This window comes from Balearica regulorum, chromosome 7, assembly GCF_011004875.1.
Source record: "Balearica regulorum gibbericeps isolate bBalReg1 chromosome 7, bBalReg1.pri, whole genome shotgun sequence".
Lineage (NCBI taxonomy): Eukaryota > Metazoa > Chordata > Aves > Gruiformes > Gruidae > Balearica > Balearica regulorum.
The window spans coordinates 25,772,872-25,797,433 of NC_046190.1; the positions used below are offsets into that span (position 1 = coordinate 25,772,872).

A 24,562-nucleotide genomic window follows, 5' to 3' on the forward strand; every position below is an offset into this window, starting at 1 on the left:
CCTCATGCTGAGTTTAACAATCAAACACACACAAAAAATCAAGATCAAGTCCATCCGAAACTACCTGATTTTTTCACAAAATCTCATGTGGCAATTACCTAAACCATAGCTTGGCCAAGGTTCGCCACAAGCTTACACAATCCAAACTTATCAAAACAAATGGGCTTTCTTTACTAATGCTTTGCAGAACATAGCCTTGATATCATCTCTTTGTTATTTTTCTCACTTTAAATGAGATAATATGTAGTTACTAGCCATAGCACTTCTCTCATGTCTCCTAGAATGGAAACTTTATTTCTGTATACAGTAAATATTCCTAGCCAGTATTCCTCTGACAAGAACTTCTTGCTCTCAGTGGAATCAAACACAATTTTACTGAATTTATTTTTATATCTGGTAAAGGGAAAACAAAGTGAATTGCCTTTTTTTGAGTCTTCATCCTTCTTTTTTCAGTCCTGTAGCAATTTTGTAATGCTCTAAGCAAGTTTTTCTCTAGGTTACTGATTTCTTTGGCCTGAAATATCCTATTTGGTTGGTTTTTTTCCAGCCAATAAAGGCAAGGTTGAACTAGAACTCCTGTTACGCAATGCAGCCATCTTGCTTTATACACATCTGTCTTCGGAACATAAAATGTACTCCAGCAGTACATTAGTGACTTCTTATTCAGCCTCTAGTGCATAAGCAAACAATTCTGAAAGTGTAAAACTTAGGAAAATACTTTCTTATTTTCTAAAGCACTGTATGGCACAGAGAAGAGTAAATCACAGAAACCTATGAGGGCCATGAAGATAGGTATAATGGTTACAGCCAAGCAAACCAAGGATCCCCAAGGATAACCGCTTGGGGCTTTCAGGCTATCGAGAAGGGAAATCAAATATTAAACTGAGACACTTTGCAGGTTCTCCACTGTGCAACAAGAAAAAGGGACAGACCATCAGGAGTTTATTGCCTGATACTTAGCACTATCTTGTAGCTGTCTTTAAGCACCTATTTTCTAAGCCATCTCCAGAAACAAGAATGATTGGGTAATTCTCTAATTGAAAATACCTAGGACGACACACAGTAAAATACATAGGACTTCCAGAATGCAGAAGACAATGGTTTCCAAACTACTTCACACTTACCCTATTACTTGGGATGTATTCACATTAATTTTATGCTATGTTTTTACAGCAAACTAGTCAGAGAATATTTTAACTCTTTGCAATGTACGATGTACTTTGGATTTGTTAATTTCTTGGGGTTTTTTGTAATGTCATCTCTGGTTTTTCATCTACTTTTACCCCACTCCATTCTCTGTTTTCATGAACCTGCTTTTCCAAAGCCTACTCCTGTTGGGAAAGAATTTAGTTCTCTCACATTGTTCTTCTAGTGGCAATTTATCTCTTGGTGGCAAGCGACTATTCTTTATTTCTGATGGATTGCACCTCTAGGTATAGCACCTACTACTAATACCTCTGTCCAAGTGCTAGAGAGTAGTTTGGCTACTTCTCACAGGCATTTTTTCTTTGCTTTTTCTTGCTTTGTTCAGAAAGAACCACTCGAACTATACAAATATTTGGAAAGAGAGAGAAGAAATAGTAACATATTAATTCAGCAATTTATGGATCAGCAGCTATCCAAAACTTTTTATGGAATACACCTAAATTCATAACACCATCATAAATTATAATTCCTGTGGGGTTTAGCCACTTTCATAACAAATTTAATTTTTGAATTGTCCCTACTCTCCATTTACCATTTCATAGTCTTCTACACCAGGTACTTCCAGGGCACAAAGTCAGTAGCATCTAGGTGTAGCATAGGTTTGCAGCTAAAAGGCTTTAGTATAAAATGATGCCAAATTCTTTTCAGTCTAATCATTAATCAACCTTGCATATTTAGACTTCAGGCAAAAATAAATAAATATGCTGAATAAAAGTTATCAGATAAATTAAGCTATATTACCTAGTTCACAGGGACAGGTATTCAATAACTACAAACAAAATGGAAAGCTCACCATTAAAAATTATATATAGGCATGTTAGGCGAGATTCTACATTATGTCATTATATCCTACATTATATCAAATAAAGTAAATTTTTCCTTAGTGAAAAAGGCAGACCAAAGCCAGATGTCATAGCAAGCAATCAATAAAAATATTTTGATAAATAAAAGTAACAATGCTGTCCAACACATGATTGGCAACTACTGAAACATAAATTAAACAAATTTCCCATTGCTGCTTATGGGAAAATTATGCAGATTAGAATTTGATTAGGTTTATATCATGAGACTCAATTTGGACTTTTAATCTATTAAGCTCCAATAAATGAGGCATCTGAATAGCTCCCCTGAGCAGCAACAGTAATAACCACAGCAGTCATTTTTTGCAATATGTATTCCGATGATTTCTTTAGCAGATGATTCCACATCTTTAAGTACAATTACTTTGTAACTTCTACAAAAATTTCAGGTGTGTGCAGCGAGGAAATGGATCCATACAAAACGCTTAAGCAGACATTTTGCAATAATCAACATCTGTCACTCTGTTCTAGCAATATTGTTTTTCCATCAGCTTGGACTTACTTACCGTCGACTTCATGGTCTGTGTGGGCTAAATAGTGCCAGCAGACTTGTAAATTACTCAAGCTGGAACTGAGCTGGAAACCTATGGTAAAATGTCATTAAGTTCTCTATAGGTTGGGTCAAAACTAAAATCCCACATTCGAGGCTGCCTTAGGGATCAAAGATTTAACTGTGAAGGCTAAGGCCCCATTTTATCAAAGAAATCTGAACTGGATTCCCAGAGCTGAGCTCTGAGACAGGTTGGATTCAGATCAAGACCACCTCTAATTTATCTGGCAGGTATGCTCCATAGGCCTCCCGCACATTTCCCTCAGCCTAATCTATTTGCAACTATCCAAAAGCTCTTCTCCTGCCTTACTCCATACCGTAAAAACACAACCCTTGGCAAAGCCTGCCGACTAGAGAGCATATTGTGCCCATGCCAAAGCCTGCCAGATTTCACCAAATCCTGTCACGACTTTTTAGTGGACAGGTTGTCATAAAAGCATATAGTCAAGTGACTGTATGCAGGTGATTCCCAAAGATTAAATTTGTAGTTTAAAAACTTCAGGGCTTGATTAAATGCTCAGGGTAAAGGAGCGTGGATTTTGTGTTCATGTGTGAATGTGTTTTTTAAAAAGAGGCTTAACAGAGAATTTCCTTCTGGCATTCATGCTTTCAGCATACCACTACAAAGGTTCTCTGCAAGCCAAAATTTTTTACCAGAACTCCAAACACCATAAATATGGGAAAATAAAATCAGTCATGCTCTTTGTCACTCATATACTGCCTTCTGTAACACACACAACTTCAGAATAGCACATCTGTTAAAGACATCTTAGTAGATATCATGTGTGAAATGAGTATCAAGTTGTTTTGAACTATACCAGTTTGCATAACACTAACTCAACCAACTTTTCCATAGCAAGCACAACAAATTGCTTGCACCCAGGTGCAGTTAGCACTGCAGGGAATGACAATTGCCTAAGGATTATTTGTATACTTCAAACAAAACCCTCCTGATCCAAAAAGGTAGCTTACTACATCCCTGCTGCAGTTTAACCTGAACCTTGCAAATAACGTATGGTGCCCAATTTGAAACAGGAACAAGGAAGCACCATCCTGGGGTCTGGAGTATATTTTCAAAACACGTACATCATCCCATCAGCACAATTATTGGAACTTCAGAATTATTGGTATTTCTGGCCAATATGAAAACCATCCCTGTCATGCACAATAAAGTAATAGGAAGGTAAGTACCTCCAGAAAGTACTTCCATTAAAAGAAATGTCAACCCTCTGTGAATGAAGTTCACAGGAATGGCTAACACATCAAACCGGCCTTCTACTCTATTCAGCTTGGTATATTATCCCTGTTTTATGCGTCACATATACATTATGCCACATTCTATTCCAGTTTCAATATAGGTCTACTAAATACTAAAATTGGCTAATTTATTGCAATTACTCTTGATTCTGACTAGAAATAAACAGACGATGAAGATTTCCTTTTCTTTCTAGTCTTTTTTCACATTAAAAAAAATAATCTAAATATACATTGCATAGTTACGGAATCAGCATGAATCTGAAGAAGCTTTCTAATTGCATATGCTTGAATGATGTACCAGTGGCAATATATTAGCTACTAATAATATCTAAGGTTGTGCAGATGCAACTCTCTGAAGAGCAGCAGTGATACTACTGGTAGTACCCAATCTGGGAAGTTTGGGAACCTCTGCTTCGATCAGTACAGGTTCCCGAATCAAGGAGCCAGAAAGAAACTTATGCCTCGGATGGCCATTCTAGGGGGAAGAATATCCAAAGCATGCAGTCACCAGTGTAAATAAACAATTTGCTCAAATGTGTCAAGAAAAAAGGAAAAGTACCTCACAAAACTAGTGAGGTACTGCCTGCTCTTAAGAAAAGATGAACTTTCCATTGCTAAGTTTGAACTATTTTGGCTCGCAGTTTTTCCCCCTTAGTGAATATTAATCTTAGAAAAGTAACTCATTATTATGATGGAATAACTCATTTTATTATTAAGGTTTTGCTGGCCTCTCATAGTTCAAATGTCTTTTTATATGTAAAGAAATAGTAACAGAAGTGTCTCTTCATCAGCTCCATATTTTATTTATTTATATGGGATCCAAAACTCATTACACTAGCAATCAAGCTGGTAAAGACAATGATAACAGTAAAATGTAATGTGGTATTCTTTAAGTAGTGAAAATTAAGTGGCAACCATAAAATTTATGCCACGGTATCCAGTGCACAGTACAGTCATACTGAAAACCTCCAGAAAGCAGGGTGGTTTTTTTTTAGTTTTCAGCACTATATGGACTATTTACTGTTATTCATGCATCTAAATACTACTGTTGGATTTAAAAATGGCATAATCTCTAGAAACACTTCAACAACACATCAACTTTCTTGTCCATTATTATTTACTGGAGAGTTAAATGGCTTGATAAAAAAATAAAATGTTTACTTCCTTGTCTGTATTTCATTAGTACAATATCAGTGGAAATAGCTGTCTTTTCAACTAGGGGGTTTGAGTATTTCTGAGACTCTTTAGTCTATTTCTCATTATTTGATAGGATTCTAAGAATAAATACTCAAATTGCAACGTGGTTTTTTGTAGCTAGTTTAAGAAGTTTGAATCTGTGGTTTTGGGCACAGCCAATCTGAAATATAAATCCACAGACAAATTTTAAGGCCTGTTTGCATTTGGCACTGCAAAGTGCATTGCCATAAAATAAAATAAAAAAAAGAATATCAAGATATATTCCAAATTTTAAGAAGCACCCTCTTTGTCTATGTTATTCAGTGTATAGCTGTCTCACTCAAAATGGAAGATATGTCCAGACAGACAGAGTTTACACTATCACTCAAGAACTGAAGATTCAATTGAAGAGTTAATAATAATCAAATTTTCAAATTATAAGAAACCTGGGAGACACAAAGGTAAAGTTGCACTTCTCAAGCAAATAAGCGGAATCATTACTGTCTCTTGCAGGGAGAGTATTTGAAATGTGCATCACAAGATACTTTGCATAAACACTTCCCCACATTTTTCTCCTGACAGACTTCCCTCCTCTAGCTTATCAAACAAAGGGTAGCATCTCCTTTCACTCACATGAGGGAAGTCCTATGGAGAAATGAGTCAAGACAGTACTAGTCTTGGAGGAAAAGCTCAAGAAGGCACTGCTGTCCCCTGCCTCCCTTCACTGACCAGAAAGGGAGAGCAGAGAGATCTGCAAGCCCCAGTCCATCCTCTCATGAACACCTGGAAGGAAACACTCTAGGTCCTTTCCACATTGCTAGCTATCAACTTGGGCTCTACTATTTGACAAGAAAAAAGATGAGGACATTTCTTCCCTTTCATGAATTTTAGGTCTCATGCTAGGCTTATCAACATCTAATAATGACATTTAAAACCAAAGAGCCTGCAATTTTCAACAGTTTTTAGTAAAATTACTGTACATGCTAGACACTAAAAACAAGTAAGAGGAGCTGAGAATGGAAGCATTGCCTTACATGCCACATCTGGCTAAGAAAATGTTGTAAATAGGACTGCAAATCTGTGTTTGAAAACTCCATGAATATCATACTTCAAGGAATTCTTTTCCAAGATATTGTGGCAAAGTCCCTTTTTTTATGAAATCTACAGAAGATTTGGTACCAGGGGCAGGCAATAAAGTATCTGAGATTTATCTGTTTGCTTAGGCACACACTGGAAATAGCAAGGTTGCTAAATTGGAGTAACATGGAAAAATCTTTTTGGTTGTTCTCTTAGAAAGAGTTCACCAAAACATTATTTTAAGCAGCTTGTGAAACACTTATTTCAAGCCAGGGTAGATTAGATAAATCAATTCAATAGGGATCTTTTCATATAGCTGAACTTTATTCTGTAATTTTGAAGTTACCATTCTAGCAAGTATCTTCATACGTGAACAGTTAGAATAGGAACAGTTTACAAATTATTGAGGATTTACAACAGCTATAGTTTCTAAAATACACAGTTTAATATTAAACCAAATGGTTCAGGCACTTTTTCCAAATTCAATTTTGGTTACAACATAAGCAATTTTTGAGCAAGCTAAAATGACTAACGGAACATTTGTTCTTAATATTTCACATAATTGTAGTATTATTAATTGAATCCATCTGTCCTCAAACGAAACAAGAAACAATTGCCCCCAAGGTTTTCTCAGCACCCATATGACATTGTTTGATTTCAGTGATATTTCTCTCTTCCTTTTTTTTTTTTTTTAAGAGGAGGAGGTCTTTTAAAAATATCCGTCTTTGCCCTCACTTGGAGACTTATTTCTAAGTTACAGAACAAGCGAACTGACACGAGCTTAGCAGAAATAGGAAATCCTATGAAGACATCGAATCACATCATAATAATGCTGCCTATGCATTTAAGCAAAATCTCTGTAAAGTCAAACTTACAGAAAATAGCGGGGTCTGTTGAATAAAAATAAATCATAATAACTAGTCAAGAACAAAGTTTACCCTTCTTCCTTCAATAAAAGAATTCTATTATACCATCTGTAAAATATACAGATTTAGTTCTTCAAGTTTGGTTTGTTCAGATGTTAAAAAGAAAAGCTGTTAAAAAAAAAAAAAAAATTAGGGGCAGAGCAGTATTGATTCTCAAATGAAGGCAGTGCCCCAGTTCAGCCTGGATATCCCACTCTGAAAGGTTTGGAAGGTTCTTGATAACCAGGAGCTACCAAGTTTTTAGAGACTGCCTATTATGGAAAAGTCTGGTCTGCCTCAAATTTAACCATGTCAAACTTAAAAATCAACAGATCAGTCTTGATAAAAGAACTATTTTGTAAGCTTTACCCTAAAGCTGTCGAAGTTCTGCAACTCACTAGCAGGTGTTAGATTCTGCTCTTCTACAGTGGATATCACAGACTAGGATTTAGCTGGAAAGAAGTGGAATCTAGCTTTCTCCTGTAACGTTATTAGACTAGTGGAATCTGCTGAATATTGGTGCTTTGTATGTCTTCCACACTAAAGCAGAACAGTGACATTGATCTCCGAATTCATGTATGTCCTTTAAAAAAAAGCAACCACCTTTATGCATATAAATAACCATTTATTAAACAAACAATACATACTGAAGCAAAGAAAGATACCAGAATTATGCTCATGAGGCTGCCTACTATGATATATAACTTTAAAACTATCTTGTAATGCTGTAATATATTATCTATATGTTCCATTTTCTTGAAGTTATCTTCATAATCAAGATGCTATCACAAGTATCGTGGGCATTGCAACTATTTTTAATTTTCATTTAAAGAGCAATTAAAGAAAGACAATGGATACACAAGATAATAAAGTAAGTGATTAGCAGCATGCAAATGACATAGGCTTAATGATAATACCCTGTTCTATTCTCCAAAGGCCCTGTCGAGAGAAACCCTTCCTACATGTGGTTGTGCAGCTAATGTGCCTCAGCCTACAATTACAACATTGCTGACACCATTAACCACTGAAACAACATCACTTCATGAAATCCTTGTTGTCTCATTAAAATGCAAAGGGTCAGGTAATTTACCAGCATTGTGTGTCTACTTTTGTTGTGGGTAATTAGCAAGCATTACCCAGCATGGACTCCTACTGGGGAACAGTGAAACTCTGTGAAATTTTAAAAAGAATTTTTTCATTTGATGGGAATTTGAAAGATTCACAATTACACCCTGAATACAGCTTTGTATTCAAGGGCCCATGAAATACAGATCTTTTATACTAAAATTCAAATTTTAAAAAATTTACTTTTGTATAATTGGATCTAGATATGCATCTCCTTCTGCAATTAACTTTTAAAAAAATAGAGAGACAGAGAAGCCAAATACTTTACAGTTTCTTAAAGACTTAAAAACCAAATGGTATCTTCAAAAAGACTTTTTAAAAGTTAAAACACAGAGATTTGTTTAGTACATTCTAATACCCATGTTCCCTCTCTTCTTGCTAATTGAAGTCCCATATCATCATTTAAAGCAACCTTGATAACATTCACTATTGGCTCACATCTTGTCAGAGAGCAGAATGGTCTCTTATTCTTTAAATGGAAGTTTTGGAACATAAAACACATTCCAATAAAAGTGAACAGAAAATTATGAATTCATTAAACTACTTTGGTATCTTGTGCTATATATAATATTTATATTCCAACTACTGTAAAATATGCTTTAATATCTTTAGGCAACTATAAGGACTTAAATATTTATAAAATGACTAAAGATAAAGTATAGCTCTCTTATTCCTACATACAGATGATGTAAGGCATGCAATCAAAGACAATAACACTTTCAACCCATTTGTCATCTTAAAGGAGCCTTTCAACTTCAGATCCCTTGTGTGCAATCTACATAAGAGTTGTTGCCTACACAGGCAACTCCAGAGGAGTTTGCTCCTTAAAAACTACCAAGAGTGCTATACTTCACATAAAACAGGGTTTTCTGAAAATGGAGACAAAACTATAAATTTGCAGGCAAAACAGCTCCAAGTGGGGCTTCAAAATACTGCTGTATTTATCTCTGGGACATCTGGGAACAGGAAGCATTTTGATTTAATATTTCATAACATAGAGGCAATTGCTTCCTTGCCTGGTGTATAATTAATGCTCATAAAAAGAGCGGGTTTTTTTTTATTCCTCAGCATCAGAAATGCACAAAATAGTACACCTTCATAATAGGGGTTTTGCTTTCAAGATGTTGAACAGCAAATAATAATAAAATAGACTCACCATGAATTTATAACAGTCTTGGGATGGTTAAATATATTTATAGTTTAAGTGTGAAATCACGTGCTTGATGTACTGTACTATCTACCTCCTTTGCCTGGCTTTATCTTTCTCTGGCTGAAGCAGACGGTGTCTTGAAAGCAGAGGAGGAAGAGGCAATTGTGAAAGCTTGAAGGTATTTGGGCTAGGACCTTGCACCATTTCTCAAATACTGGGATATTGCATCAAAGAAACATGTCTCTCCAGCCATTCCCCAACACATTTTTAGTTTATAAGCAACAGAATTGAAAACCTCTTTTCTTAGTAGTTTTTCTCTCTTCGTAGGAAAATTTTGAGAGAGAGAGAAGAAACTGTTCTCTGCATGTCTAAGTTCCAGCAGCTAATATTAGTGCCCAGCTGCCAGGAAAATACAAGAAATGCAAAGGGTGGGTGGGAACTTTTCTGTCAAGCGTTTCTTGTGAAGGCTGGAAGGCTAGCAAGGTCCTAACATAGACGTCTTCTGTAGCACAGGATGCAAAGTCAAGTGAATAGCCTCTCTCCCACTCGGCCTCTTTAGTTTATTTAAGTCCAAATCTTGCAAAGACTTGCACATAATCTAACTTTACACAGGTGGATAGTTTCATTGAAGTCAGAGAGATTTATTAACCTGTATAACATTGAGCACATAAGTTTTGGAACAAGCAAGGCATCAGATTGTAAACTTGCCAGGGCAAAGGCCATATTTTATTCTTGTATACATCAGGACTATGACAACAAGCTCTTAATCCCATCTAGAGCTCCAGTGTGCTACCATAAAATAAATAACAGTTATCAGCTGATCCATCTGGTTCAGCAGGATAAGAAATTATGTGCATGTTGCAAAAAGGTAATACTGAGTTATTTATCACAGTGACCTAATCTTCAAAAATTGGATTTTTTGTGAGCAAATGGTGATACAGGACATGTGCTGGGAAGTTAGGATACCCTTATCTCATTTTTCAGTTATTAACTTCATCACTTAGGATGGTCAGCCTTTGTTTTGAAAAATAACAATGAAACTGAACTACAAAAAACATTTAAAAATTCAGTTAGTTAAACAATAACCAGCCAAGTAGAGAATTTTGCTAATTGAATTATTACTTTTCTCATTTACAACAACTGATGCTAGCAAAAATAAAGGAGCATTCAGAAACACACAGTATAAAAACATCCTTAATCAGGTGTAACCCCTACACTAAACTATCAGTCCTGACAAACCAATAACCCTGATGTCAATGCAAAACACTTGCCATTTTTGCAAAAGTGACTTATAAGACTGATATTGTCTAGGAGAAAAATTTTCAAAACATCTATGTAATTTAGGAAATTATGAGCTATCTTTAAGTATAACAAGCATTCTGCAGCCTCAATTACATTGGTTTGCAAAACCACACAGGAATCTAAGTGTTGAAAAGATTAAAGTTAGTGTCATAGCTCACTTTGACACTTAAAAAAATTACCCCAAATCTTTCACTTTTTGCCAGCACTATTCATTTATTTATTTTTAATATTACATCTACATTTAATATTCTAGATTTACTTATATGCTTTCCTAAGGAGGTTAAATAACTCCTTAAACTCTGAAACTATTTAGCTGGCTTAAGTAGAGTTTCATTTTCTTTATCTGAAAGTAAGGCTCTTTACTTCTACATTTTTATGTAATATTACAAATTAAACGTAGGAAACAGTGCTGGAGTTGCCACAGAATATTGAATTCCATAACAGCTTAAAAAGTAACTGCATCTATGATTATCAAACCCTATATTCTGAAATTTTCACTTAAAACCTTTATCTTATGACTATAAAATAAGAGAAGTAACATTCAACATTCACCAAAAAACCCTCCTTCAGGAATAAAACTATTGTTTTGAACTTATAACAAACATCTCTAACAGATTTACAATACAGTTATTTCTGAAAGTGACACAAACCCTTTGCTATCCAAGCATTTCAGACAGTATTTATCCTTTCCCTTTGCTTAAGAATTTTCTCTCATTTCCAATCCTGATAATACTATTGTTGTTCTCTCTCTTTCGTTAACACTTCAGATATAAAACAATCAAGAATTATTGATTGGTAGAGGTGAAAAAGAATATATTACCTGCAAACTCAGTGGAATGAAGATCTCAGATTCATTTTAACAGGAAATTTCTTGCAGCAGATTGCGAGACTAAATCCATCAAAAATTTCAGTAATTTAAGAATTAATCAACAGATTGTGAAATAAATCTAATGAAACTCAGTGGCTGTTTTTGTCCTTTCAATCGAAGTTTAAGACAGCTCCAACAAAAAATGATGATGAAGCCACAAGTGATTTTCAACTGAACTGGATCAAAAGAAACTAAACTTGTACAAGGTTATTTTAGCCTGTGTAATCTGTTACACTTGACAGTCAGTGTGTAAAATTCTCAGTATGTTTACTTGATTTTATAGGATTTTCCCCAAAGAATCCTGCCATGATGTATAAGATGCATTACCCAGGAGTTCATCCCTTCTTTATTTTTTTCTCTTTATTCTTTCTTGTTGGAGGATCTATTACAAGAACTGTAAATGGAGGCCTTAAAAAGATCTCTCATGTGTTGAAATAGTGTTCCTAGGGAAAATTCTCATAAGTTGAAGTCATTCAGAAAACAGCTGCAATTGTTACTATACTGAAATACATCTACCCTGATGTACTGTGATCTGTCTTGTAATGTCTATAGGAAAAATGTTACTATACAGCCTCCCCTTTCTGTATTTTAGACCTGCTTGGAGCCATGAGATCGCTTTTCTTTATTGTTTAGTAAGTGTTTTTTAATGAAATGTACTGCTCTTATTATATAGGACTCAAAATAAGATCTAAATCACTATCCAATAAAAGAAAATTATTGAGCTGGATATCTAAAGTTACTACCCAGAGGCTACTCTGGTACAGTATTTATAAATCTCTAAACAGTTAAGTATAATTGTCTTTCTGGTTTTTGGGAAGAAAGCCAAATAGCAGTTGTAGTTACGACTGAGGAAAAATATTTTGTGTTGGGCCCTGTTCATCTGGTGGGTCAAACAAGTAAAATTCCCACAGTATAAGACTCTGAAAGAAAATATAAGAAACGTGAAAAACTAAATGGGAACAGTCAAGAGATGCTACTTGAAGAAGAAATTATGGAAACGTCAACAGAATGAAGGAAAGGAGAATTACTGGAGCTCTCCCAACATAACCACCAAGGCAGAGCCCATCTCAGACTCAATCTGCCTGGGTGCTTTGGAAAAACCTCATGGCTATGGACCACAAATGCTTAACATGGATCTAATACTCCTTGGTCTTCTCTCCAAAATACTTCTTCATAAAATAATCTCACTTTGTATTTGAGGGGACAGAATGAAAATCAGGAAGGATCAAGGGGCAATAAAAACAAATTATCAGTACTCAAAGGTGACCTTTTTTCTCCACCACAAACATGCCTCTTTACAAACCTTTCTAGGAAGACAATCAGTCAACATCTATAAGAGGAACTGCAAGATAATATCAGGACTTCCCTTGTCACAAATAAGACATCTGACTGAGTTTATGAGTCATTTAGTGAAGAGGTGGGCCAAGCTGTGACTTTGCAGCATTTTGTATCTCAGAAACTGAGATGTCTTAATGAAAGTGATAGTTTGCTGCAGCTTCAGTGGGATACACTTTGGCCTTTCTGTCCTTGGAATTTAGGTCTCCCAAAGGCAGCAAACTGCCCTGACGATTTCCAGAAGTTCATTTTCAGGACATCAGAGGCTGCACCCCTAACCTCTAGCAAGCCTAAGGAGTTGCCCAGTCAGTGTTGAAACATCTCATGCAGACAGCCATGAGAATGCTTTCAACATGAGATCTTTCAACACCACAGGTCCAATTTGAAAGAGTTTCTTGGGTTTTTTGAGAAGAATGACACCTTTTATGGAAAGGACACTAGCAAATCCTTCCAGAACAGTTAGTAAGCTTTGTCTTCTAAGGAAGGCACCTTGTTTCCATTCACAGTTCTGTCTAGTCATGCGTTTGGTCATATGTTGCTAGATGGCTGATGATGAGCATAGATTTGACAACTTAGATAGTTTAATGTCATTTGCTCTGGGTACTCCAGGGTGCTTTGTAGCTCTGGTCCAGAATATGGTTTTTTTTCTGTGCCCTGGAACTGTAAGTTCTTTTTTTCTTCTTCAGGAGGTCAAGGCAGAGAACTCTGGTGGTTTAAGATGCAATTCTGGCAGGATCAGTTAGGACTCAAAGCAGGCAGATCAGAGGACAAAAGTGTTGTCACACTACTTACAGAAAGTCCAGATAATTTATGTTACCCGGTACAAAAGCCTGGGAATATTTTAACACTATAAGGAGACACTAGCAAATCTTTGTTGCTGCATGAGAACAGCTGTATGTGCATTAAGTTCATCTTGAACTAGTAATGAGAAAATCCTTTGTTGATACAAACCAGATTAGTTCAGTAGACTTTCTTTCAGCAGTTAACTTAATCCATTGGGAGTTGGTGGCCCTATTGTTACAGAACTTTCCCTATCAGGAAGGCTTGCTGTCTATGTCCACCCTCCTGTTCCTTCTACAAGGCCTTTCCTCTGAGACTGCATCTGGGCTCAGTCGTGGGTGCAATGCTATGTCCCTGGTCGGAAAGGACACGTTTGGATGGATACAGAAGGTTGGCTAGTGATGAATGTTTATATGCTTTGGACTGGAAGTGACTTTGGTGTTAAAGTAGGTGACAAGGGTGAGGCTCCAGAGAAAAGGGAATGAGTCCCCTGAAATTGTGGGTTCTTTTTCTGCTACCAGCTTAGAACAAAGAAGTTATAGATATGGCCCTGTACTTCAGCACTGGCCAATGATTATGGCTTATCTGATGGTTAAATACATTTGCATCCTGCTTTTTATGGTGCACTTGTACTGGTGTCATCTTTTCTCTGACACTGGGGTGAAATAATCACAGATAAAAATTGGAAAGATCCTTATGCATCCAATAACCTATCAATTAAATGACTGTATTTTTTTTTCTTTTTCAGAGGCATAAGCATAAATTACATATTAGGTTTTCATATCAGATTCCACTGCTTAGTGACTACAGAATTATACTAGCTTATTACTTAGAATAGCAAGGGTAAGATTACACCGTTGATTCCCTCACCAAAAATCTCACAGCTTAGCCCATATATTTCTCAGGCTGTTCACATATTTTGTTTACTTTCTTCTCTTTTCAACACCCTGTCACGGGTCAACTGACATTCTTCCACACACCCAGATTTTTTAATGTTAGTGTTCCTATGATCGGTAACAAGAGTCACATAAAAGAACAGCACAGAACACTCTTTCAAGGGATGGCGTTGTGAGGAATGTCTTAATTCAAAAATCATACATTCAGATCTAGAAAAATTCAGATTAGCAATGCTTAAGGTTTGTACCAGCTAATGTGTATAGGATAGGTATGTCAATACAGAAATGTTTAAGCAAAAGTAAAATGACAACTTGCTCTGTAAATAAAGGCACTTAATTGCCAGTAAGGATCTACGAGGTGGTTCTAGTATGCTGTTTGTTGACCAGCAAAAGCTGAATCACCTGGTTTATATAATTGTCATGGTAGTTGTGCCCACCATACGTTAAAGCTGCATTTCATAGACAAAAATGTCACATTAGATATAATTTCCAGTAAAGTTTGTGCTATCTACTGATCTAATTGCTTCTGACAGTCTACCATTGTATTCAAGGTCTTTCAAGAAAATTTACTGTATTGAAAGCAATGCAACCAATTCAGGATTTGTGGATACCATAAGCAGAGAATTTACTGGGAAGATAATTATTTTCTGAAGCAACTGGTTTTAGAAGAACCCCTCCTAAGCCAATGCTCTCAACTAAAATAGGCTGCTGGTTACCTACCTTATGTTATACCCCGTTTCCCCAGAAAAACCTACAGAAAGAGTTACCTTTTTTACATGCAGAATGATATTGATCTGAAGAAATGTCCAAAATTTTCTATGTGCTAACCTATTGTGCCTCTGCTTCTCTGCATCAACAACAGTGGATAGGGCTGAAGGGATTTGGACCATGGCCCCAGTCTACACTTCCTGACCTATAGAGGCTCTGCTCTAGCAGCAACCTGGATATTGTAGAATCATAGAAGAATTCAGGTTGGAAGGGACATCAGAGGGTCACCAGTCTGACTTCCTGCTCAAAGCAGGGTCAGTTATGAGGTCAGATCAGGCTCTTCAGGGCTTTATGCAGTCAGATCTTGAATACCTCCAAGGATGGAGAGTAAAAAATGACAGGTGTTCATATGGTGCAGAAGACTGTTATATTGCTAGGTTTTTCCATCCTCATTCAGGGATCGTCTAAGATCCAGTGTACTCCCAGAGGTAAAATACAACAGCCAAGTGTTGGAAATATCACTAACCTCTGAGCAAAGGCAGAATAAGGAAATTCTTTCAGACTGCCCATGCTCAAGAACAGGAATGAAGGGAGGAAAGAGGTGAGACAAACATTCTATTTCTTGAAGATTTTAATTATGTGTGTAATAGGAGACAGAGACACGCACCAAAGAATACCCAATAGTCTGGCAGTGAAAGTACGTATTTGGTTTTGAGATACAAAATTTCAAATCCCAGGTCTAAATCAGCAAAACAAGGAACCTCCATGCCTGTCTTCCACTTCTGCAATCAGTTTCCTAATCATGACTATAAGTTATCATAGTGTGAGCATGGTCAATCCCACAAATTTTTAAGGAAAAAACTCTAAAATCTTTGCGGTTGTATGGCTTCCAGGCCACCGATTTGAAACTTCAAACACCCATGGGATTGAAAAAACACTTTCTTCCTCCTCTTCTCTAAATCTACTTGTTTTCCAGAGAACTATCCAACCTAAGTTTGAAAACTCCAAAGGTTTAGTTTCCTGGTACAATTTCATTCCAACATTAAATTCCACAGTTTTACTGCTGATTCTAAGAAAGAATTTTCCACGTTCAAGAAGTTTCCGTATTCAAGAAGTTACACTGCTGCCTCTGATTTTTGGCTCATAATTCCTATTTCCTGATTAGAGTGTATAGAGGAAAAACTGAACTTAATCTTAGTTCTCACAGTCCTTGAGGGAAAACTATCTCTAGGTCAGGCTCACGGGGAAATTGCAGACCAAAGCACTACCCTTTCTACACCTACATTTATAGCAGGGCTGCATCCAGAGGGAATATTTACTGCAGCACTTAATAGGTTTATCAAAGGTAGGACTTCAGCTGCACAAGCTGCAAGACCCTTCAGGGATGGGAAGATGATTGTTTTTACACTGATGGTCTTTGCCAGGGTGCTTATGACTGCTTTGCAGCTACTTTGCGCAGGCAAAGTTGGTGTAAAACAGCCTTTGGCTACTGATGAATCAGTCCCCTACTCTCAGCAAAGACTGAAGGATTTTGTTCAATGTCCTTAAATGGGATGAGTACATGTCACACCATGGCAAGAAATCAGTTTTGAGTTAATTCTAAGTGGCTTTTTGAGAAAGAAGGCACAGGAACAGTAAAGAAAATTTAAAATTCTTGTTCTTTTTATTTAACTTTTTGGCTTGGATTACTCAGCTCTTTTTCCCTGTGGTTGCAATGTGCTTTACGTAAAAATGAAATCTTGTTAGACAGAGATTTCAGGTATTCTGAAGTGAGTATGAATTAGCTTTCGCTGTATAACAGCAACTGCCCTGGTAAGAAAGCCACAGAGAAAGTCAGGGTGAGAAAGCAATGATTTTATGTATTTTTTAGGAAAATATGAAAATGAGAAAAAATGCCAGTTTCACGTTCATTCATTTTTCCTCTGCAAGTATGTGCTTTGTGATGTAGCAGAGAATCTACGTGACTGTCCCTTTAAAAGCCATCATACCAATCAGCAGGTTTAACTGTCAAGCAAGCTGATGTAGGGCTCTTTGAATTACTGAGTGAGGGATATTCTTCCTGCCAGGTCCTGTCCCCTGTAGGCACTGCAGAGAAGTATTATAGGGCAGTCCTTACCTTGGGAATTAGCCTGCAAGACCCCAATGCTGTCATCAAACTGCATAGATTTGATGTTGAGTGACGCCAAGATGCATTCCTTGTCCTGCAGCGAAGCATCATCAATATTATTCTGATTGGCTGACAGGATAACGCACATGTCGCAGAGGTTGATGTTGACAGCCCTTAAATCAGCCCGACTTAATGGCGTACCCTTCGGCACAGAAAAAAAAAAGGGGGGGGGGGGCGGGGGGCAGGAGAGGAAAAAAGAAAAACAAATTAAAGATTGAGAAGGAGCTTTGGGAAATTATTTAAGAAGTATCTTTTTTATGCTCTGACATTAAGCTGGTCTAACTATGTGCCAGGGAATAGGAGATGTGTGCTAATCTAAAGGGTAGTTGGTGCTGATGGCAGCATTTTAGGTTCAGTCTCAATACTCAGTCAAGCTATTACTAACAAACAAGAAACAGGAATAATGCCAGCATTCTACATCTCATCGGTGACTTGAAATTGTCTTGATTTAAGTTGCTATCATGTGGCAACCTCTGGCTCTCTGAATATAACAAAGGGTGTGTTTTAAATGTCTATTTATCTACTACTGAGTCACAATGGTCTTGGGCAAAAGAATAGCAATTTAAACAGGAAAGCATAATGTGTCCTACACATTTGAAATGCAATCAGGATAAAGCTATTTTTTTCTCACCTGAAGCAATACACAAAAAAGGTTAATTCTTTTCAATGCATGTTTTTGGTGCTTCTAGGAGGAAAACACACTGATCTTCAAAGTTTTGTGATTAAACCCTTTGAAACTGAAACAAGACTATCTTAATGGGAAAAACTCATGCAACATTCACTGCCTCCACGATTCTCAATCAGAGAATGCAATAATTAAAAGGAAATGCTGTGATACTCTGTGGGGTTTTTTTCATAGTTAACACAACCGAGACATGACACTTAACCCATTATGATTTGTTTAAAGATAACACTTGCCTTTCACATCCAACAGTCCACATCTCTAGTTACAGAATATTAAGTGCATGTCACAGGGGCTGCAAGGTCCAGGAAAAAAAAGATTTTTTTTATGGAAACTAGATTCTGCTCTGCTGCCTCACATGGTTTGGTACCCAAAGACCCTAATGATGATGAGGAGACTAAGCTGTCCCCTTGTCACACAGCGACTTTCATAAAACCAAGTCAAGACCCTGCTCTTCCATCTCCTGATCACTCATGGTGAACGTCTCCTGAACTCCACTGAGAATATTCAATGCAAAAGTGAATTTTAAATGCACAAAGTGAAGGCAGAGCTCAATTCTTATTCAGTGATTGCCAACTACTTTTGATACCTGCCTCGCTATTCCACATTACTTTCAATAATTTGAGGAATGAAACCTTGTGGAAAACACTATATATTGAACTATATGATTTAGTTATAAAGTACTTAAAAGTTAGGATATTCCTGCCACCTTAATTCTGTCCTTTGTGTCTGTAACGTGCACCACATGAAGCAGGATTCCTGTGGGGAAAAATAATATGTAATCATGTAATTAATTAAAGGCTTACTCCTAATGATTTTATGCAAAGGGACAGAATTAAGGCTGCCTGAGGATATTTAAAATTGGCATTTGCGTACTTTTTAAGAGTTTATTCAGCAGCTTAAATGCCTCCTTTAACACAGACTTTAAATTAATTTTCTGCTTTTTTTTTTTTAAATCAGAACAAATATTTTTTTTATTTTCAGCTGTAACCACATCCCCATGAGATAGCAGCAGCAAGTTTTACCTTGTGAACCAAAGCACAGAGAAGTAGGAAATGAGTTTGAGCAGCCTTCCTTTACCACCATGCCTACCAGTATGATCTCAGAAACTTTAGTAGACTTTTAAATTAGTATAATTAGATGAGAATAATGCTGATATTTTTAACTTCATATCACCATTTTGAACCAGATAGGTTGGGGGAAAAAAAAAAAGCGGGAATGAAGTCTTCAGCACCCTTGATTACTGTGTAAGATACAATTCCTTTATATATTCTGTATTTTTAAAGGCGTATTAACTAACTATTTAAGCTGTTTAACTTGTAATTACTCCAAAACTACTCTAAATTTGGGTACAAACTTATTGGGGAATGTAAAAGCGGTGTACATTTCCTCAGAGTCTCTTTAGAATTCAGAATCAAAACTTTACAAATACATATTATAATAATATATGCACATTATATACTGGATAGTTTGGTAGTAGTAGCTTGATTCTATTCTGCTCTACAGTTCAACAGTATTATTACTTTAATTCTGATTCCTTAGTCTTTAGCATTCACAGTGATTGGAATTAAAAGGGATTGGCAGGAAGAGGAGGATATTAACTGACCAAATCTGATATTGACACCATTTTTGTGACAGCGGAGAATCTTGTGACACCATCTGTTGGAGCAGTTTACAGAAAAAAGCCAAGGGCTAACACTAAAACTGCATTTACAGTAACAAAGACCTACCGCCCAAATTAATCAGAAAATGAAGGCAGTCTTTCCATTCTATAGCTATTTTCCTGATTATTCAGTTTAGGTTACATCCAGCATTGATTCATTTATCTTTAAGTGCTGAAATGTAATTATTAGGAATGGGTAAATTCATAATTTTTCATTTTAATAAAAACATCCAAACTTACTTTACTCCGTAACGTACAGAGCATTCTCTTTTGTACTTATACCATGGGCTCATTTCCCTCCTGCCTACATCTTTGTGGGTCATTTATAGCTATGACCACCTAAGATCACTAGCTTGGAGGGCTTAATCTGTTTGTCCTGGAGCTCGTGCTTCTACATTTTGGGCACATGAGTGAATGATAATGATATATAGGAGAAAAAGGACCTTTGAATTGTGGCTTCAGTGGTTGTCTGTACTAAAATCAATAGGAGCTTTTTATCGATTTCAAAAGGGTCAGGGTTTTACCGTACTTCCATACACGAGTGTAGCAGGACTCTGAACTGAAATGCTATGGCAGTGTTCCTTATAAATTAGGCCAGCCTACAGGAATTTTGTATTAATATAGATAGATATTACATAGATAGAGTAACAATTTTTTTCAAAGGTTTTGTGGGTACAAATAGATAAATAATGTCATAAATAACTACTGTCATTCTGTCAGGGAAATCACAACATCAGAACTGGCTACATGCAGTGCACTACAGTGGATGTTCGATATATAACACAGCTAATACATTTGATAGCAGCTGAAATTCATCCGATGAGGATGATGAGGAACGAAACACTGCGGCGAATATCTTCTAATAAGGTCTCACAGGGCTTTGTTTTCATAGACACAGTAAAGGGAAAATCTAAGTCCTCAGGCCTCTAAGTAGACAAAAGTAAAAAAGCCTAAGATCAAAGTCAATACGAATCTGTCCAGTTGGTGTCCTAAATAAGAAAGTATCAATAACATGGCTTTGGACTTACAGGCAAGATTGAAACCTTGGGGAAGTTATGAAGTGTCTCCCATTCCCTTCTCAGGTATTCAAGTGAACCCACAAACACAATGTGCTTGAGTTCATGGTAGTGAAAGTTGCTGGCTCGTAATGGCATCACTAAATTTCTTAATCCAATCAAAGCAGAGTTAACATCCCCAAATATGCAAACGACTACATGCCCACTTAAAACTGTCATCGCTGCTTCACTTCGAGTCTAAAAAAAAAAAAAAAAAACAACAAAAAAACAAAAAGACAAGGGAGAAATGAAACAAAGGGAAGTTTAAATCATATATTGAGTTTTAAACCAGGAAAAACACAACTGTCAATATTGTTCATGCACAAAGAAGCAGTTTGATAATAGCTGTTCATTTTACCCTTATTTATCCTTCATTAAATGTGCTCAGCAGAAGAGAATTTTGTTCTTGTTTGCAAATCCTTCAGTGTTTGGGAATTCTGGTCCTGTATATGTTTCTGCATATGTGGATTAGGACTCCGGTTACAAAGTACTATTGGTTTAGCTAAGAACAGAATTTGACCTACTATGCATTTAGCCATTAGAAGGATTATAGAAAAGAGATGCAAAACCATGCCTTAGCTGACGAATCACTAGTGGGTTTTTATTCAGAACCAATTTGAAAAGGAAAACGTGAGTGCCCAATGGTCTTAGTAGGGCTTCGTGGTAATGTACATATCTTGTGAATTGAGGATCATATTCTCTTTGAGTCAAAATTCTTATTTTAAGACAAACTGCCACTACCCTTAGAAGCAATCAAAGAACACTCTACACTGCTCTGCTTTACAATGGATGGCCACCATACTCCACAAGAGCTTCTCTCAGTAAGAAAAAAAATAGTGTGCAAGATCGTGACTAATACTAACTTTTCAGGCTCACTGGAATTCATGAGTTGTTGAATAGAAAGAAGGAAAGAAGTCTCACAGAGAACATTTGAATCTTATTCAGAATTATCTTCTTGTCCTGCGACAAGAATAAATTTTTGCACTAATTTCATCAGTGATAATGTCAGTTGAGCAGGCAACTCAAACACCAAGATGATTAAATAAAGCCATTAGGAAAAAATGACCTTCATTTCTGGAGCCAGTCTTAGCATTATTGCACTCCATCAAGTAGCTACAGATCCACTGATATCATATTGCCAAGAAGTTGTACAGTCAGTACTATAACATAGAAGTTTTGCCAATGAATAAAACTAAGACAATGGTGGACTGCGAAATTTTCCCCTCACTTATCCATATTATACGTCCTTTTTCTAAGTTATGGAAGCATGACAATGTGCGATACAGGTTGAAATATGCAGGGGAGGTGTCCACCATGTAGGAAGAACGGGAACTCTAATTAGAAGTTTTCTCATCAGTTGAGCTTGCAATTTCTCTGGGGCAATTACGCTGGTTTTCATACAACTCTACCAAAAGATTGGTCTTGGCCTTTCAAACAGCAAAACACAAGAGTGAATGCTCAAGAAGCATGTAAGTTTTCCCATGCCTCTGCCTATGGAATACTCAGACTTTACAAGACAGAGACTCTCTTGAAAGAAACCATGTAAAAAATGTCACTCTATTGTCATTGATCAGTATGTAGCCATGTACATTTGACTGTGTGCCAAAATAAGTTCTTCCTACCTGATACTGCTGGAATCTTGCAGAGCCAAAACAGACCTTGGGCAGAAAAATTAATTCTTTTCTGATTGAGGCATCATCAAGTATCAATTAGAAGACAACCTGGGAAATCCCATCATCTTCATATCATGTACTAATTTGTACTTGTGTGGTCTCTAAGGACAGCGTTAAATTTGCATGGATATGAATGTAGACATAAATTGTGGACTGTGAGTTTGAAAAGGTGCAGGGAAGCATTTTGATGGCAGTGTCTTTATTGGTGATGATGCATGAAGCAGAAAGAACCTGTCCAGATTTACAGATTCACAGGCTAGTCGGGTGAAAATCTGACATGGCATCACCAAGAGATGATAAATGAGGCACTCCGCAGCACCATTTTTGGAGAAACGCTTTTCAAAGTGGGGCAACACATAAAGGTTGTCTGCTAAGATGTGTTTGGAAAGTGAAGGCAGATGTCTGTCTCTGTCTGTTACAAAGTATTGTACAGCAGGGGTGCCTCTCCTTGCCTGCTGAATACATATCAATGAGTACTACTTACAGCTGTTCAGCCAAACTCCATCTCACAGCTCAGTCTCTAGAATTTGGAATTTAATTGCTTGACTGTTTAAACAGCGATATTGCAATTCCAGGCAATGTCACGGTTATTACAGAACCCCCTGAGGAAAAGCGGAGACAAGCTTTTAACCCCTGATTGCTAGAATAAACCAGAGCTGTCACCATCGTTGGCTACACCACGCCACAGTGCAGGAAAATCTAAGAGAGCAGGCTCAGGAAAAGCTTTATGAAGTGCGACAAAGTGAAGATCCACCGGGGAGTTCATTTCAAATATCATCAGTTTTGCGTATGAGATCTGGAGTTAGTTACTTGTTACTCTAAGGTATGAGTACATGAACACAAGTGGCACAAACTTTCACCGAGCAAAATAGACTGTGATAGGCCTTCTAATTATTTTTAATGACTTGAGTCAGTTTGATGGTTTCCCCAGTTAAACAAACAAAACAAACATAGACTAGGTTCACTGCAACATGCTAGAAAGGCAGAGTAGTAGTACTACTTACTCTGGCCTATTTGGGCATCTTGAAATGTTGGAAATTGAGAGAGAAGTTCTAAGAGAGCAAAATTCACATAAATAAATAAGAGATAATGCAAAGCAACACTTGCCTGTATTAGAATCATTACTGCCTTGTGTAAAGAGATAAATGGGGTATGTAAACATTTAAATATTTCCAATCTTAATTCTCTAAAGATTTAAATTCAATATACAAATTTCAGCTTATGAAAAAGAAATTCTCTATTTTGGGTCAATTTTGATTGTTGCACTTGGCATACAGATTTATATAGTCATAATTCTTTAACCAAAATGCTAGTTTCAATTTCACCACGCTGTGTTTCTGATTTCAATATGCTGAATATGATGATAGTAGAGATTAATTTATTAATCAATTAGACATCAGTTCTACGGTTCAAATAACCTCTTTTCAAACACAACTTATCATCAATACCTACCAAAATGACCTTTTCAATGTCCTTGGCTGGACACCAATGAAACATCCCTGTAGAGTCATATTTTTTCACATTGGCATCCATATTGTCAATCTGCTCGTTGCCAGGAATTAACAAGGGGTCATGCCTGGGGAAAAACAAGTTGAGGACAACATAAGTGGAAAATATTATGAATTATGAATGGAAAGATATCCCAAGAGCTGTGTACAAAGAGGGATAAAAGTAAAAAAATGAAATGTATTTACACTTTAGCATGCTTTCAATGCAGGCACTTTTAAATAAAAGCTGAAAAGAAAAAAAAATTAATTTTTAAATTTTGGGTGCAGTTTCAAAGATTTTCTATATGCTTTCTATACCAATAACCACTTAGTTTTAAGCAGGCCTTTCTAATACCATCACATCTATAAAAGTTTTTCTCTCCAATTCCATCCCTCCAAAATAAATATTGGAGTTTCTATTAGCATCTGCAATGAAGTAGAAGGGATAGGAACAGAGCCCCATGCTGACTGACTGGCACAAGTATGGAAAGCCAATTACTTGCTTTTACCACATACAACTTCTGACGTGATGCTTTTCGCAGTAAAAGCTTTAACAGGCTGCACTTTAAATATTTTAGCAATTTGCCCAATCGTATTTTGCTTTCCCAAACTGAAGCCCTTTAAAGATTCAACAGTATGT

General features: G+C 36.6%; 1 protein-coding gene across 1 annotated transcript in view; it reads right to left on the reverse strand.

The window, feature by feature from the left end:
* KCNMA1 (potassium calcium-activated channel subfamily M alpha 1) overlaps positions 1 to 24,562 on the reverse strand; it is a 494,552-nt gene that overhangs the window by 31,605 nt on the left and 438,385 nt on the right. The window contains exons 25-27 of the mRNA XM_075757828.1: positions 23,888 to 24,011; positions 20,736 to 20,960; positions 17,312 to 17,504 (exon numbers count right to left, since the gene is read on the reverse strand). Coding sequence (XP_075613943.1) covers positions 17,312 to 17,504; positions 20,736 to 20,960; positions 23,888 to 24,011 — 542 coding nt within the window. The remainder of the gene's footprint in view (positions 1 to 17,311; positions 17,505 to 20,735; positions 20,961 to 23,887; positions 24,012 to 24,562) is intronic.